This window comes from Epinephelus lanceolatus, chromosome 21, assembly GCF_041903045.1.
Source record: "Epinephelus lanceolatus isolate andai-2023 chromosome 21, ASM4190304v1, whole genome shotgun sequence".
In the NCBI taxonomy this organism is placed as follows: domain Eukaryota; kingdom Metazoa; phylum Chordata; class Actinopteri; order Perciformes; family Serranidae; genus Epinephelus; species Epinephelus lanceolatus.
The window spans coordinates 17574019-17588020 of NC_135754.1; the positions used below are offsets into that span (position 1 = coordinate 17574019).

A 14002-nucleotide genomic window follows, 5' to 3' on the forward strand; every position below is an offset into this window, starting at 1 on the left:
AAGGAAGTCTTTCTATCAGGTAACCTTCTTCCCTCCATTCCAGTGACTTTTGACTCGTCATCACAGGAGACGCGTACTTCTAGTAATCCACTGATGGGGCACTCCTTTAACAAGGTCACTACAGACCATTACAAGGTGGCACAAAGCAACATGACTATATAGAACTCTAAATAAGTTCTACCTGTCGTATGTATATTTTACTTTCTAAATGTACTGTCAACATTATTATTTGAATTTATGAAGGATCCTATTTTTTTCTTGATTTTTTTCAAAAATTCCATTTATTCTCTGTATTATTTAAGTTGCGGGATTTTATTTGCCTAAAAGTCCTAAAAATATTTTAAAAAATTAAAATCATGTGAAGCACTTTTTGGGAAAGTGCCACATGTCTTATGTATTTGCCCCTGTATTAAAAAAAAGACTGAGCTGTATTGTATCATCTAGTTATGTATGCAGTTATAATTGTATTTAAATCTTCATGCATGTCAACCATGTCCGTACAAATCAGTTTTCTGTCTGGTCTTTGGATTATGACCAAATACAAGGACAAGCTGGACCTGAACACAAAATAATTACTTATCAGTAACCTCTCATGACCCCTTCAACTGCAAATATTGTGCATTTTTTTCCTCAGTGATCTACTGTTATTCAGCATGGACTACAGTTTTTTGGACGCTTAGCCTCAGAGCGGGGAATTCTCCACATTTAACCTGGCGCAGAGTCAGGGACAGTAGGTTTGGCACCCTGAACCTGGACCTTTAGTGTACTGAAGTATTTGAAGACGCAAGTCTGTCTAGATCAGTTTAGGGCACTCTCTAATCTACATTTAATTAAATTTCAATGCTAAAAACTGCTCGGATATTTACAGGGTGTTGATTATATATGTGACAAGCACAGGCTTAAAACTCTGACACGTAATCACCTCTCAATACTTAAATACAGCAAACCTGTCCTTTCACCTCTCTTGGGTTAATTAAAATACATGTTTCACTTATAGGAAGTGACAAATAATTTTTAACAGACAGACCCACCAACATTGAAAAGGAAACTCTCTGTATATTTCAATCTGGACTTCCCTTGTTTTTGTGTCTAAGTGACTAATGGGAACAACAATTTTTGAAATTGGTCCAGTACAGAATAAAAGCGGCGCAGCCAGCAGTGGCAAAACATCTATCATTTTCATCCACTTATCCGGGGCCAGGTCGCGGGGGCAAAAGGCCAAGCAAAGCACCCCAGATGTCCCTCTCCCCAGCAAAGCTTTCCAGCTCCTCCTGGGGGACCCCAAGGTGTTCCCAGGCCAGTAATCCCTATGCCCCGGGCCTCCTACCAGTTGGACATGCCTGGAACACCTCCAATTGGAGGCACCCAGGAGGCATCCTGATCAGATGCCCAGACCACCTCAACTGACCCCTTTCGATGTGAAGGAGCAGTGGCTCTACTCCAAGCTCCCTCTGGATGTCCGAACTCCTATTATCAGGGTATCACACTGCTCAGCCTCCTGAGAATAGTTTACTCCTGGGTACTGGAATTGACCGACCGATTGTCGAATCTTGGATTCAGGAGGAGCAATGTGGATTCCGTCCTGACAATGGATCAATGGACCAGCTCTTTACCCTTGCGAGGCTGCTGGAGGGGTTGTAGGAGTTTGCCCGTCCAGTCTACACGTGTTTTGTGGACTTGGAGAAGGCGTATGACTGCGTCCCTCGGGGTGTCTTGTGGGGGGTACTGCAGGACTACAGGGTATCTCGCTGCTACAAGCCATCCAGTCCCTGTATGACCAAAGTGAGAGCCGTGTCCACATACTCAGCGTAAAGTCAAACACGTTCTCACTGGGTGTTGGCTTCCCCCAGGGATTGTCCCTTGTCACAGATCCTGTTTGTGATATTCATGGACAGGATCTTGAGGCGGAGCCGGGAGGAAGAAGGGGTCCGGTTTGGGGACCTCAGAATTGCATCTCTGCTTTTCGCAGATGATGTGGTTCTGTTGGCTTCATCACACTCTGACCTCCAGCATGCACTGGGGTGGTTTGCAGTGGCAAAATAGGCTGCAATAAACACTCAGGGCAGGTGCGCCCTTTCAGTTTAAGTCCACTAAAGTGCTTGTTTTTGCTGCTAATCGGTTCAGATTGTTAGTATGAGTGTCTTGCAACATTAAGGAAAGGATCCTACAGAGAAATGACACGTTTTTCGGGTACCTTATGCTTGTACCATTCCGGTTTTTTGTTCAAGTCTCACTAATAAGAAGCCTCATTCAGAAATCTAACAAGAGGTGACTTGTTGCAGAAAGAAAATAGTGGAAATGCGATGAGAGGAGAGAGGAGTGCTGAAATAGTTTGTTGTGTTTGAGTACAGAGAGCTGTCTTACCCTTATCTAAAAGATTTGTAATGTCAAGGCTGAATACTCAGCTGATTTCGGCAATGTGGAAAAAGTCTCCAAGGTCTTGCTCAATACTGGATAAAGACTGTTGGTCCTACGAGTCACTTACACAGAAAAACATGGGAAAATAGGGTCTAGGATAAAAAAATAGAGAGTTCCCCTTTAAATGTTGCTCCTTTTCTGTATCATTTTATAGGATGTTCTTGTGCATTTTATGTAGTAGCAACTGATGTATTATATTTCAGAAACAAAGAAAGATAGCAACTGAATTAATAGCAGTAGTAAAATTAATAAAACAGCAATATTGGCACAAATGATACTGCAAGGAATGCACACAGGCCTAAAGGAACAACAGGAATATAAGTGCATACCTAAACCATGTTACACTTACTTGTGCTGCTGCTGCATTTGTTTGTCGCTATTTAAATGTACCCTTCTTGCAGTTGTTGACAATATGATGGATGTGATGTGGAGCACTGTTATCTTGACTAGTTCCCAAAAATACCCACACTTACTCACAAAAAGGTTTCTGATAAATAATAAACTAGTTACTAAGATTACAAGTCACTAAAATAGAAGGTTGAGTATGGGACCTAGAGAGCCACAGTAAAAGCCATCTCTGGGACAAACACACAATCTTTACAGTCCCATGCTTACAACATGAAATGTAGTCTAATCTACTGTAAACAAATGCATAAAGAGCTCCACCTTCTGGCTGTGAGGTGCTAAACATGCTGTGCTGAGAAGAAGGAAATGACACTGGTTATACTAGTAAACCTATGTTGTAGTGAAATAATCAGCTCTTTAGCTTTTCCCCTCAAGAAACAACAATATGTGGCACAGATTGTACTGTCAAAAAGGTGAACTCCATTTTATTTTTTCCTGTTTCAGCAATGTGAACATCCCAACATCCCAAATTCCCTTTTTCAAGTACAAAGTGAAATCTCTAACCACGAACATACAGATGAGGTACAAATATTTCATTGTTTCATTAGGAAATCATAAAAAAACACTATTAAATTTTTTAACATGCATTTTTTAACATGGCTTTAAATTTATTTAGTGATCTCAGAAAGAGTCACACAGTCAGTAATGGCAGTACAATTGAAAGGTTAAAGGTTCTGTATATGACATTTAAAACATTAACACAGCAGCAAACAACTATTTGCCATGTAAAGATATAGTGGAGTAATGGCGTCCTGAGCAGAGAATGAAATCACGCTCTCTGTGTGTGTTTTAATACGAACTTCTCTGTTCGTTGTTGGGGTAGACGTCCGGCTGCGTGCTAGTGCATGTGAGTCCCTGTGTGTACATCCCACTGGCTAGCTAATCCCGCCTCTCTCCACTTCGCACCGCTGTCCCGACCCACGTTTGAAGGACGCCATTGTCGCAAAAGCCCACACCCCCCTACATTGATGTAACTGTTAGCACTTATTGTGCTGTTAGCACCATTAGCAGCCACTTCCATGTTGAGAGCCATGTGCAGACAATCCTGGCTCAGACTAACTGAGTTTTTCTGAATGTCGTCTACCCTTCCTTTAAAGAGACAATTTGATTTTTTTTTTGTGGAATTATATTTTTTCCCCTTATAACCTGTATAACTGAAATAAACCTGTAATACCTGGTTCATACTTCATATAACATAATGATACTATTTGGGTGTAAATACTGCTCAACAAAGATTTGTTCTGATTCATTAAACTGCTGCATTTCTACTGTAGTAACCAAAGACACAGTATGGAAAGGCAGTGAGGTTTCAATGAAGCAAAAAACAAAGTCCAATTTGGAAACTGGTACATTTAAAAAATATAAAAGTAGAAACCCGCTGATGTCAGGACAACAACCTACTCCTCAATCAGCAAGACTAGGGAACTCAGAGTGGGCATTGGGAAGAAGCAGGGAAAAAACTACACAGGTCCTTGGTGGAGAGATTCGAGTAACATTGTGTCGACATCACCAAGGGTCTGACCTGGGAGCTGCGTACTTGCTTAGTGGCGAGAAAGGCAAGGCAGAGAATAGTTGGGTTTCCCTCCAATTCTAGTGCAAATTTAATCTGGCAAAAGATGTGCTTTTTCATCCACTACTGTTTTGCAGATATTGGGAGTTGGTTCATCAAGATAAGAGTAGGTGGTGCTAAGTCTTCAACTGGGTCCCACTGCAGGAGAGAACGCAACAAGATGATGCTAATAAAAGAAAAAGCACCATTCAAACCTCAAACGAAGGAAAAGACAGATGTATAATAATGGGGAGCACACTGGATAATGGAAATAGACTAATGTTACAGCTATGTGCTATTGGAAGTGTTCTAGTAACAGACTTGTGTGCATAAGAGTGTTCAAAGCCATCCAGATGATGAAGAGATCTTGCAGTGGTGTATGCAATGATGGTACGTCATGACTGTATGCCATCATTTTGAGATTCCACGACCGCAAGGCCCTGCCTAAAGGATGTTTACACCAGGTGCTGCTTGAATAAGGCAAAGATAGAGGCCTTTTCTCCCTGTCTCTCCCCAAATCATACACATACATTTATTACTGTTTCTAGTCTATTTAAACTCTTTTTTAGCTTTTTACCTGATATGATTACATGTGACAAATAAAAAGAGAAATATTCAAAATTGAGCAAAACATCAATCAATAAAACTTAGGAGTTGACAGAACGAGATCTGACCGCCTCATCCTCCTCATCCTCGTTCTGCTCTTCCTCTGCCTGGTTGAGCGGCTCTCTGTCGGAGTCTCTCTCTGCCTGCCCTGACCTCTTGGTTGTCTTATTCAGGGTCCCGCCCTGCACAGAAACAAACACGTCAGCTGAATATAGACACATACAACCCTATATAAAATGGCATCACAGCAGTGTGTGAGATATCTGACCTGTCCGTGGTCAACAATGTTGAGCAGCACTGAGGTGACGATGCAGCTGATGGTGTTGGCCAACATGAAGATCATCATCCTCTGCCAGCGCCACAGTGGGATTTTAGTCTCACTGGTCAGAAAATGGAGAACACCGAGAAGGTAAGTGAAGGTTGAACAAACAGCAGGTACCATCAAGTGCACTGCAATGAGATCCTGATCTGAAGTATCTCCTACCTTGACTTGGTGCCCAAAATCTGCCCAACGACCAGATTGGACACCCCAATCCCAATCATCTGTATGGAGGTGGCCAGACCCATGGCTGTTCCCAGAGTGGCCTGAGGCACCACGAGGGGAATAGACGGCCACATGCTTGCCTGGAATACAGCACAGATAGTTTCAATTAAGATACAACACACATGCTTTACAATTTAGGTCACCAAAAGTGTTCAAAAGTTAAAATGACAAAGAAGACAAATCAATTACTTAAAGGGCGACTGCAGTATTTTTCAACCTGTACCCTATTTTCCCATGTTTTTGTGTTTAAGTGACTGATAGGAACAACAAGTTTTGAAACTGGTCCAGTATTGAGCGAGACCACTGCAGACAGCAGCAGCGAAACAGCCTGCAGTGTAGTCACTTGGGGCAACTGTGCACCGTCAGTTTACATCCACTAAAAATGCTTGTTTTGGTCACTAACAGGCTCAAAATATTGTACTAATTGTCTGACAAATTTATGGAAAGGATCACTACAGAGATAGACCTTTTGGTTAAAGATTAATACCCTTTTTTTTTTAAAAAAAAAAACTGCTATTGTCGAACAAACCAGACTCCATTTTAAAAAACTGTAATTTTATAATCGTAAAATGCCTTTCATTCAAAGTTGACAGAAGCAAAATAAAACTCACAAAAACCATCATGGTGTGTCTTTTCCACTGTTTCAAAAATGACCAACTCTGGTTTGGTTGAAATAAACTTTAATTCACCCAGTTAGATGTGAAAATACGCTGGCTCTATACATGCTAAAACTGCTCTTCATTAAAATGGAGTCTGGTGTACGGTGAGAACGATTTTAGGGCTATTTCTGGTTAAACAAACAGGATCTTACTCTCTTACAAAAGGTCCATCTCTGTAGGGATCTTTTCTATAATGTTATCAGACACTCAGTATAACAAACTGAGCCTGTCAATGGCAAAAACATTAAGTTTTATTGGACATAAATTGATGGTGCTCAATTGCCCCAGGTGGTGACAATGCAGCAGTCTCAGTCAATACTGGACCATTTTCAAAAACTGTGGTTCCCATTAGTTATATAGACACAAAAATGTGGGAAAATAGGATCCAGGTTAAAAATACCAAAGTGACCCTTTAACTAGGGGTCATGAAAATTAGGATAATACTAAAAACACCTCTGGCAACAATATACCTGCTACTAGAGAACGCAAATAAAAATTTACCAGCCTCTAAGTATTAAAATGTTGGAGGAAAAAAACAAACACTAAACGCATGCACTGTCACTATATAACTCAGGACTTAAGCACCTGCCCCCTCCCCCTTGCTTGTTTCCTTACTTTTCCCTTGACACACTTTGGTGTATCACGGCCCTCTCTGACTCATATTAGGAAGTTTTGCCAATAAAGGCTGTTAGGCTAGTCTCCAGGGAGGCTGGGTGACGGTCACAACCACGCATTATGGGTATAAAATACTTGACTGCAAGATTAACAGTGCATCAATCTTCACAAGAAGCTTACACCCTTTAGTGGTGCTAAGCTATGAAGACCAATGCAGACAAGTAGGAGGAAAAAAAAAAAAAAAGTATTAAAATGTTAAAACAATGTCTTTTTACTTCTAATATTATGTAAAATTTGCACATTAAGTGTCTAAAACTAACAAGACCTCTGTTAGTTGCATCATATCCTCTTTACCCCCTCTACTTGCGCGAAACACAGGAAACACCAGATGACGTGTCACTGTAAATCATACAATGTCACAGTATCTTACTCGATAACAGCAATGCTGCTTCTTTTTAGTAACTGCATGTCATTTGGTAACACAGTAATCCATTTAGACCTTACTTATTGATATATTTCCATATCGATCCAGTTTAATACAATGTGCTACTATGACAAATGGCTCATGCTAGCCACCGAGCTAATGTGTACGCTAATGTTATAATGTTACAACATTTAACACGCTCATAAAGTTATTTTAATGTGATTGTTTTGAGCATAAATAACAGGGCTGGGCTACCCCACAATTAAATTTGCTAACGCACATCAGTTACATCAGCTGCATGGGTAGTTAACTCATCAAATGGTAAGTTAGCAAGTTAATGCTACGTAAGCTAACGTGACTTCATTAGAATAAAATGACATAACGTGAACAGAAATTATATATTGTGCATTTAAACTCACAGCAGCAAAGGAGTAGGTGACCCCCAGCCATATGGTGGAGATGAGAGGAGGGACGAAGCTGAAGGCCAGGAGTCCAAACACAGGAAGCGTGAGGACGGCACAGGCCACTGCAAAAATGCCCCGCAGACCCACATAATCCTGAAACAAACACAAGAGAGAGTCACGTGTTACACCAGCTTACCTACTTGTTTTATATTGCTTCACATGACAGATTTGTGAACAGTGTAACAGGTTTAGTTTACAGATACTCACTATGAGAATGCCCACGCTGGCTGAGAGGACAAGCGAGCTGTCGTAAACCGCCCCTGCGATATAGGCCGCCTCTTTCTGACTGTAGCCGCTATACTTATCCTGAATGAATTTACTGGACAGGAAAATACAGCAGTATGTCAACACTAAATTATTCTTTTGAGTGTTTGTGTACTAGGTTCATATCAATGCAGTGATTAGCTCTACCTTGCATCTGCAATGAACGGAAAGATGCCGTTGTAGAAGAACATGATGGTGAGAACCAGCAGCCAGTATCTTAGCGACAGGAGCTTCACATCCTGAATCCTCTACACGCATACAAAGACAAATAATGTAGTTGTTAATTACCATTTAAACCATAGACTCATGGGTGGATTACTGAACAGGCCTAATGGGCACAGGCCCAGGAGCTAAAATGCCTGCAAAAAAATCACTCAAAGAGACATGGACCCACCTCGAAGAGATTCAAAATAGCCACAAAGAAACACAAACGACTACAAAAAGACAAAAAAATACTGCAAAGCAACACTAAAACAAAGAGGACAATGGAACACACAATGGTCACAAAAAGACAGAAAAACACAGAGACGCAGAACGACTACAAGACACGCAAAACAACAACTAAAAATCTGGGTATCTTATTCCTATGTAGTAGAGGTCGTTGGGCCATTAGCATTTCATTGCGTAGGGCCCACTGTCTCATAATCCGCCCATGCACAGACTGTGTAAAAGAAGTTTATGTAGCTACTGTGACATAACCCATTGGTTTGTGGCATTTTGTTTGTCGCCATCTTGGTTTTTTGGAGCCAGAAGTGACTCACATTGATACACATTGCTAGGTCTCTTTCCTGATTGACAGGTCACCATGGTAGCAACTTGTCAAACAAGGTAGTCACACCCTAAAGCATACCCTGCTTTGTCTATTTTACTGTAAATGGGAACATAATTTACAAAATGAACATCATGCTGTATTGAAAAAGACTTGACACTAATGATTAAGAGCATAAAACAATGTACTTTTGTCATAGATTTCTATACAATCAGACTTCCTTTTGAAACCAGTGGAGTCGCCTCCTGCTGGCCATTAGAAAGAATGCAGGTTTAAGGCACTTACGCATCTGCTTTACTTTCGGACTCTGAGGCTGCATCCACTTCTTTTACATAGTCTATGATTTACACTAAAGAATGGAGGTAAGACAGTCCATTTGCAGCATCCTTGCACTTTATAAATGATGTTGGAAACAGGTTGTTATAAAAAGATTCTGTTCATACCACTTTGCGGGACTGCTCTTGGATGGTGCCATCAAGACCCAGCTGCCTCATACCGATCTTGTCCAGGGCACTGACTATAACCGCAGACACAAAGCCCAGCACACACAACAGTGTACCTAGAAAACAAAGCATCATGTTCTAAAACATTTTGTTATTATTCAGTCATGCCATAAACCTTAATCTTTCTACCTACCACCCCAGAGTGTCCACTGCATGCCATAACTTTCTTCAAACCTCTGAGTGAGGAAGAAGTTCAGGACTGACCCCAGGCGAGAGAAAGCCAGGGTCAGACCGAAAGCCAAGGCCAGCTCCTTCCCTTTGAACCAGAAGGCTGTGATGCGGTTCTGAACAACTGATCAGGAAGTAAATGAGAAGAGCGGTTCATGAACATTCCTCTGATTTGACACCGCAAAGAGTATTGATGTGACTTTGGGAGGTGGCCTTACTGGTCAGAGATCCATTGCCTGATCCGAACAGCAGTCGACCTGTGAGCATGAGCGGCAGCAGGTAGGGCGTTCCTTTGAAGTGGGAGCCCAGTGCAAACAGTGACGAGCCCAGAACACACAGGAAAGAGAAAAGAAACACTCCAACTGCAGATAGAAGGAACAGGGAATTGATTTACCATGAGGTACCATAGGTCAGGTGTTTCATTTTCAGATGTGAACTATGTACTGTAGACTTACAGCGGTTTCCTAATTTGTCAATCAGGAATCCAGCCATGATCACCACTACTGCGTTCCTGTTGATGCGAGAAAAGAGCACTAGCTAAAGCTGTTTTCTTAAAAGCGATTTACGAATTTATCACAATGGAATTGATGTTTGTGTGTCAACTTACGTCCAAGCATAGATGGCATACAGAAGATTGTACTGCTGAGGGTTCATCCCCAAACCCTCCACACAGTCCACTGTCCCATTGATCACCGTTGCATTGGGACATGTCAGGTTCTGTCAGATCAGAGGAAGCCAGTGATTGAAGTTGTTTCCTTACAAACACAAACTGAGGACAGACTTTGGAATTTTGACACCAAACTGCAATGATCCTGTTGAGTTCGAAGGTGAAGTCAGGGATCCTAAGCCAACACACTTGTTGTCAAATTCCATTCTGTGCATGGTGACAAAAATTTGGTGTTCATACTGGCTTTATAATGAGAAACAAAGGTGTTGGACCAAGCAACACAACACTATTCCAGCCAAACATCAACAGGGATGTTGTCTGAGCTTGTGCACAGGACAGGGAAAAGACCATGGACGGATAAAGAGAAAGGCAGTGGGCGCAAGAGGGACGGTAGAATGAAGTTCATGAAGGAGCACTGATGTTAAGGGTAAATTTGTTTATCTGTGACACCACCTTTAATGTGGAGAAATCATTTGATACTGATGGTATCTTTAAGATGGTCTGCCCTGCCACCTCTTACTCACCCCTTGGAACTGATCCTGTAAAACACTGGGGATGTCGAAGCAGAAGTAGGAGCCGAACGTCAGCAGACAGTTGAAGAACAGCACCACAAAGCGGTAATATGCTGTAAAAATAAAAACAATAGTATATACATTAATAACTAATAAACTAAGAGTCTAACTTGACTATGAAAGTCAGTCTGTGATATGATGCGATACGATGCAATATGACGTGATATGATACGATACAATACAATTGGGGATGTCCCAATCCGATATTGGCTCCGACCACAAAATCAGAATCAGTAATAAAAGATCAGAGGAGTCAAAACAACAAAAATGGCCAGATTTTTCAACTATGTTGTTCATTATTGCCTCCGCTTTCCAATGTATAAAGATATAGGCCTATTTTGTTTGTTGAAGACAAGAAGAAAATATTGAATTTGTTTATATTTTGTGCTGCTGAACCACTGATAAGCTTTTTGGATACTATTTAAATAAAAAACAAACCTAATGGGACAACTTGGATGCATCCTTTTTTTTCTTTCTTAATGCTTTGCAAAGTATCGGAACGGACTCGGTATCGGACACGTTTTCAAAATAAAGGACTCGGTATTGGATCGGATGCAAAAAAGATGTGATCTGGACATCCCTAAATACAATATACTTTATTGTACCCATAGGGAAATTCGTCTTGCACAAGGATGGCTGCCTTACAGTAACAGTCCAAAAGAAATGAAGCATACACCATAAAGACATAAAAGCACATACGACACATAACAGTATTACACGTCAGCCATTCATGTATTGCCCATAGCGCCAGCACACAACAGCACAGGAAGAGATACCAACACCACTGATCACTTCAGTATTTCACAAAAAAAAAGGTAAGAAAAGCCCATTTCTAAATGAAGGGGGGCTTTAAGGAGTCCTGTTAGCTGATAGTCATCCCTGTTTTTTGTATTCTTTTTAAGTCAGGCCAACAGGAAATTTGGTGTTTACCTCACAGGTAAAACAAACTGTGTGAGGAAACTGAAGCATTAGCTTAACTTAAACTTTTATTGATCCCCAGTGAGGGTGAGCGTCAACAGTGAACACCAGACTAATATATGATATGACTGAGTAATGGTACCTAAAGTTTGTCTCTATCAATATAATGCAAGAGTCAATGTAACATATTAATATAAGAGTATAATATTGTACATTACGATACAGTAAGATATTACAAGGTGAAGTGTATTAATATACTATAGTATAACATAGTATTGTTGCTCAAAGTGTTACCCGAGAGCCAATGGTGGCCCTTGGAAACATTTTGTGTGGCCCCCGAACATGACATGATTTCTGGTCAGTTTGGCTTGGCTGACTTGGAAGTTTTCCTTAAGTAAAACGTCTGGGTACTTCTTCCACCACTGGTGTATGGTTTATAGTACAGCAATATAACATATGACTAACTTAACTCAGTGGAAGCTATCAAAATGGTATCCATAAAATGAAATTAATCTAAAAATCCAAACTTAAATTTAAGACTATTGAAAAATGTTAAGGCCTAATGTTTCTAAAATCATATTTAAAATATTTTAAACTTTTTAGAGGCTGGATCTGCAGACACCCTGAGAGAGACCATGGAGAGGGTGAGGCGTCTCTAGCGAACCAGACACTGTGGATGAGTGGGTCTCTGTGTGTTGTGTGTTGTGTGTTGTGTGGTGTTATAATCCGTGGTTCACACTGCTGTTGTACAGTCTGACAGCAGCAGGTACACCTGGGTGGATGATCCTGAGGCTGAAAGCTGCCCATCTGCCACAGCTCCACATGCACAGAGTGACAGGGGTTTACGAGGGTGGCTTTGATTTCTGCCCATCATCCTCCTCTCTGCCACTCGGGATTGTCCCGTTAAAGGAGATTTAGTAAATTAAAATTCATTCATGAGATAGTAAACCATCATTGCTAACCTCAAGGCTTAGGCAACTTCCCATTGAGTCACATGAGCTCTTGTAACGACACTGACAGCCTAAACTGCTGAGCTGGTCTTTCAGTGGCCCAGTTTTTCAGGGAAGTATGAGGAGGTTACGAGACAAAGGTCTGGCCATTTGGCTAGGCTATATGTAGGAAAGTACAACTATAGTCAGACGTACCTTTCTCCGCCGGCTGCGTCATGGTGAGACAGAAGGAGAGTGTCTATCAGAGAAAACTTCACATTCTCCAGTGTTGTTTACATGAACAGGCTGTCAGCGGCTCCGCGGCAACAACTCTGCTGTTGGTGTCCACTCACCGCTGCTCTGTAAACTATATGGATCGAACTCTGCCTGTTTAAGGACGCAGCGGAGTGTTTGGAAATCTGCGCGCGCAGCGACGCTCCAGCCGCTTTTGTTTTTTTCCCTCCCTAAACTTTATTGAAAATATTTCCAGCTCTTCACATTACATTTTTTTCTACATTCAAAATAAATTAAATTAAATTTAATTTAATTAAACTAAATTAAATAATAAATAAAAAATAATTACATTTTTTGTTCACAAATGTAATATAATGTAACGGCAACCTTTTTTTGGTCGTTTTTATTCAGTATTAAAAATAGAAAAATGTATGGAGGGAAAATATAAACATAATTGTTTTGTCAATACATTGACATATTTTTGAATTTTCTCATTAAATCATGACATTTTTAATCACATAAATCATTTTTTCAATATTCAAAATATATCATAACATCATTGATAACATATGTGAGATGTGAGGGTATGATGTGTTTTTTTAATCATTAATTTGGTCTAAACAATATTTTTCAGCTAAATTAAAATTAAATAAGGGATCTATTTGTGTTTAGATTTACAAAGAATAACTGAAACTGATTTTGTATATTAAAATGTTTATACACTTTACAAAAATAATTTTGAATGCACCGTAACGTCCTTAATATCTTTTTTTATGCTTATCAGATTCCTCAGTAAATGAAGTTTCCGTCTATTCACAACTTAATTAACACAATGGGACACAAAGTATAAACCAAAGGCCTCAAATTAACTATTGCAGTCTATCAAATATCTGCATATTCAGATTTTCATATTTAAAAAGTCTAATAGCCTAATTCAGTTGAGTGTGTTGTCTTTCTAATTAATTGTCAAGTAGACTATAAAAACACAAGTATGGTAGACTGCAGCGACATCTTTAATTTTAGGATTTCTATTTGTATTTATATATTTTAGTATGGGCTACTATCCCATCCCACCTATTCAGTCAGTATTGTTTCAGTGCGTCCTGTGATTTAATCCAATAAAACCAATAGATGTGAGGGCCACAGACAGCTGCTGCGTCTCTCTTTACCTTCAGCTGTGTCTAAACAAAGACTTTTAATCCACTCTGTGGTCATGTTTAATCTGAAAAGTCTGACTCCTTTTATAAAGGTTTCTATGGAGGTCTAAAATGCGAATATATGTAGCGCGTTTCTC

The 14002-nt window shown here is 40.3% G+C and overlaps 1 protein-coding gene across 1 annotated transcript; it reads right to left on the reverse strand.

Annotated features, from left to right (window-relative positions):
• Nucleotides 1–3222: 3222 nt before the first annotated feature.
• mfsd1l (major facilitator superfamily domain containing 1-like) lies at nt 3223–12849 on the reverse strand. The gene is made up of 13 exons (XM_033610517.2): nt 12691–12849; nt 10580–10680; nt 9996–10105; nt 9844–9899; nt 9607–9750; nt 9354–9512; nt 9161–9276; nt 8096–8196; nt 7892–8003; nt 7640–7777; nt 5463–5602; nt 5247–5358; nt 3223–5160 (listed from the first exon to the last, which is right to left on the reverse strand). Exons 1-13 carry the CDS (start codon nt 12710–12712, stop codon nt 5020–5022), a joined length of 1452 nt encoding a protein of 483 aa, XP_033466408.2. The 5' UTR covers nt 12713–12849; the 3' UTR covers nt 3223–5019.
• Between the last annotated feature and the right edge of the window lie 1153 nt (nt 12850–14002).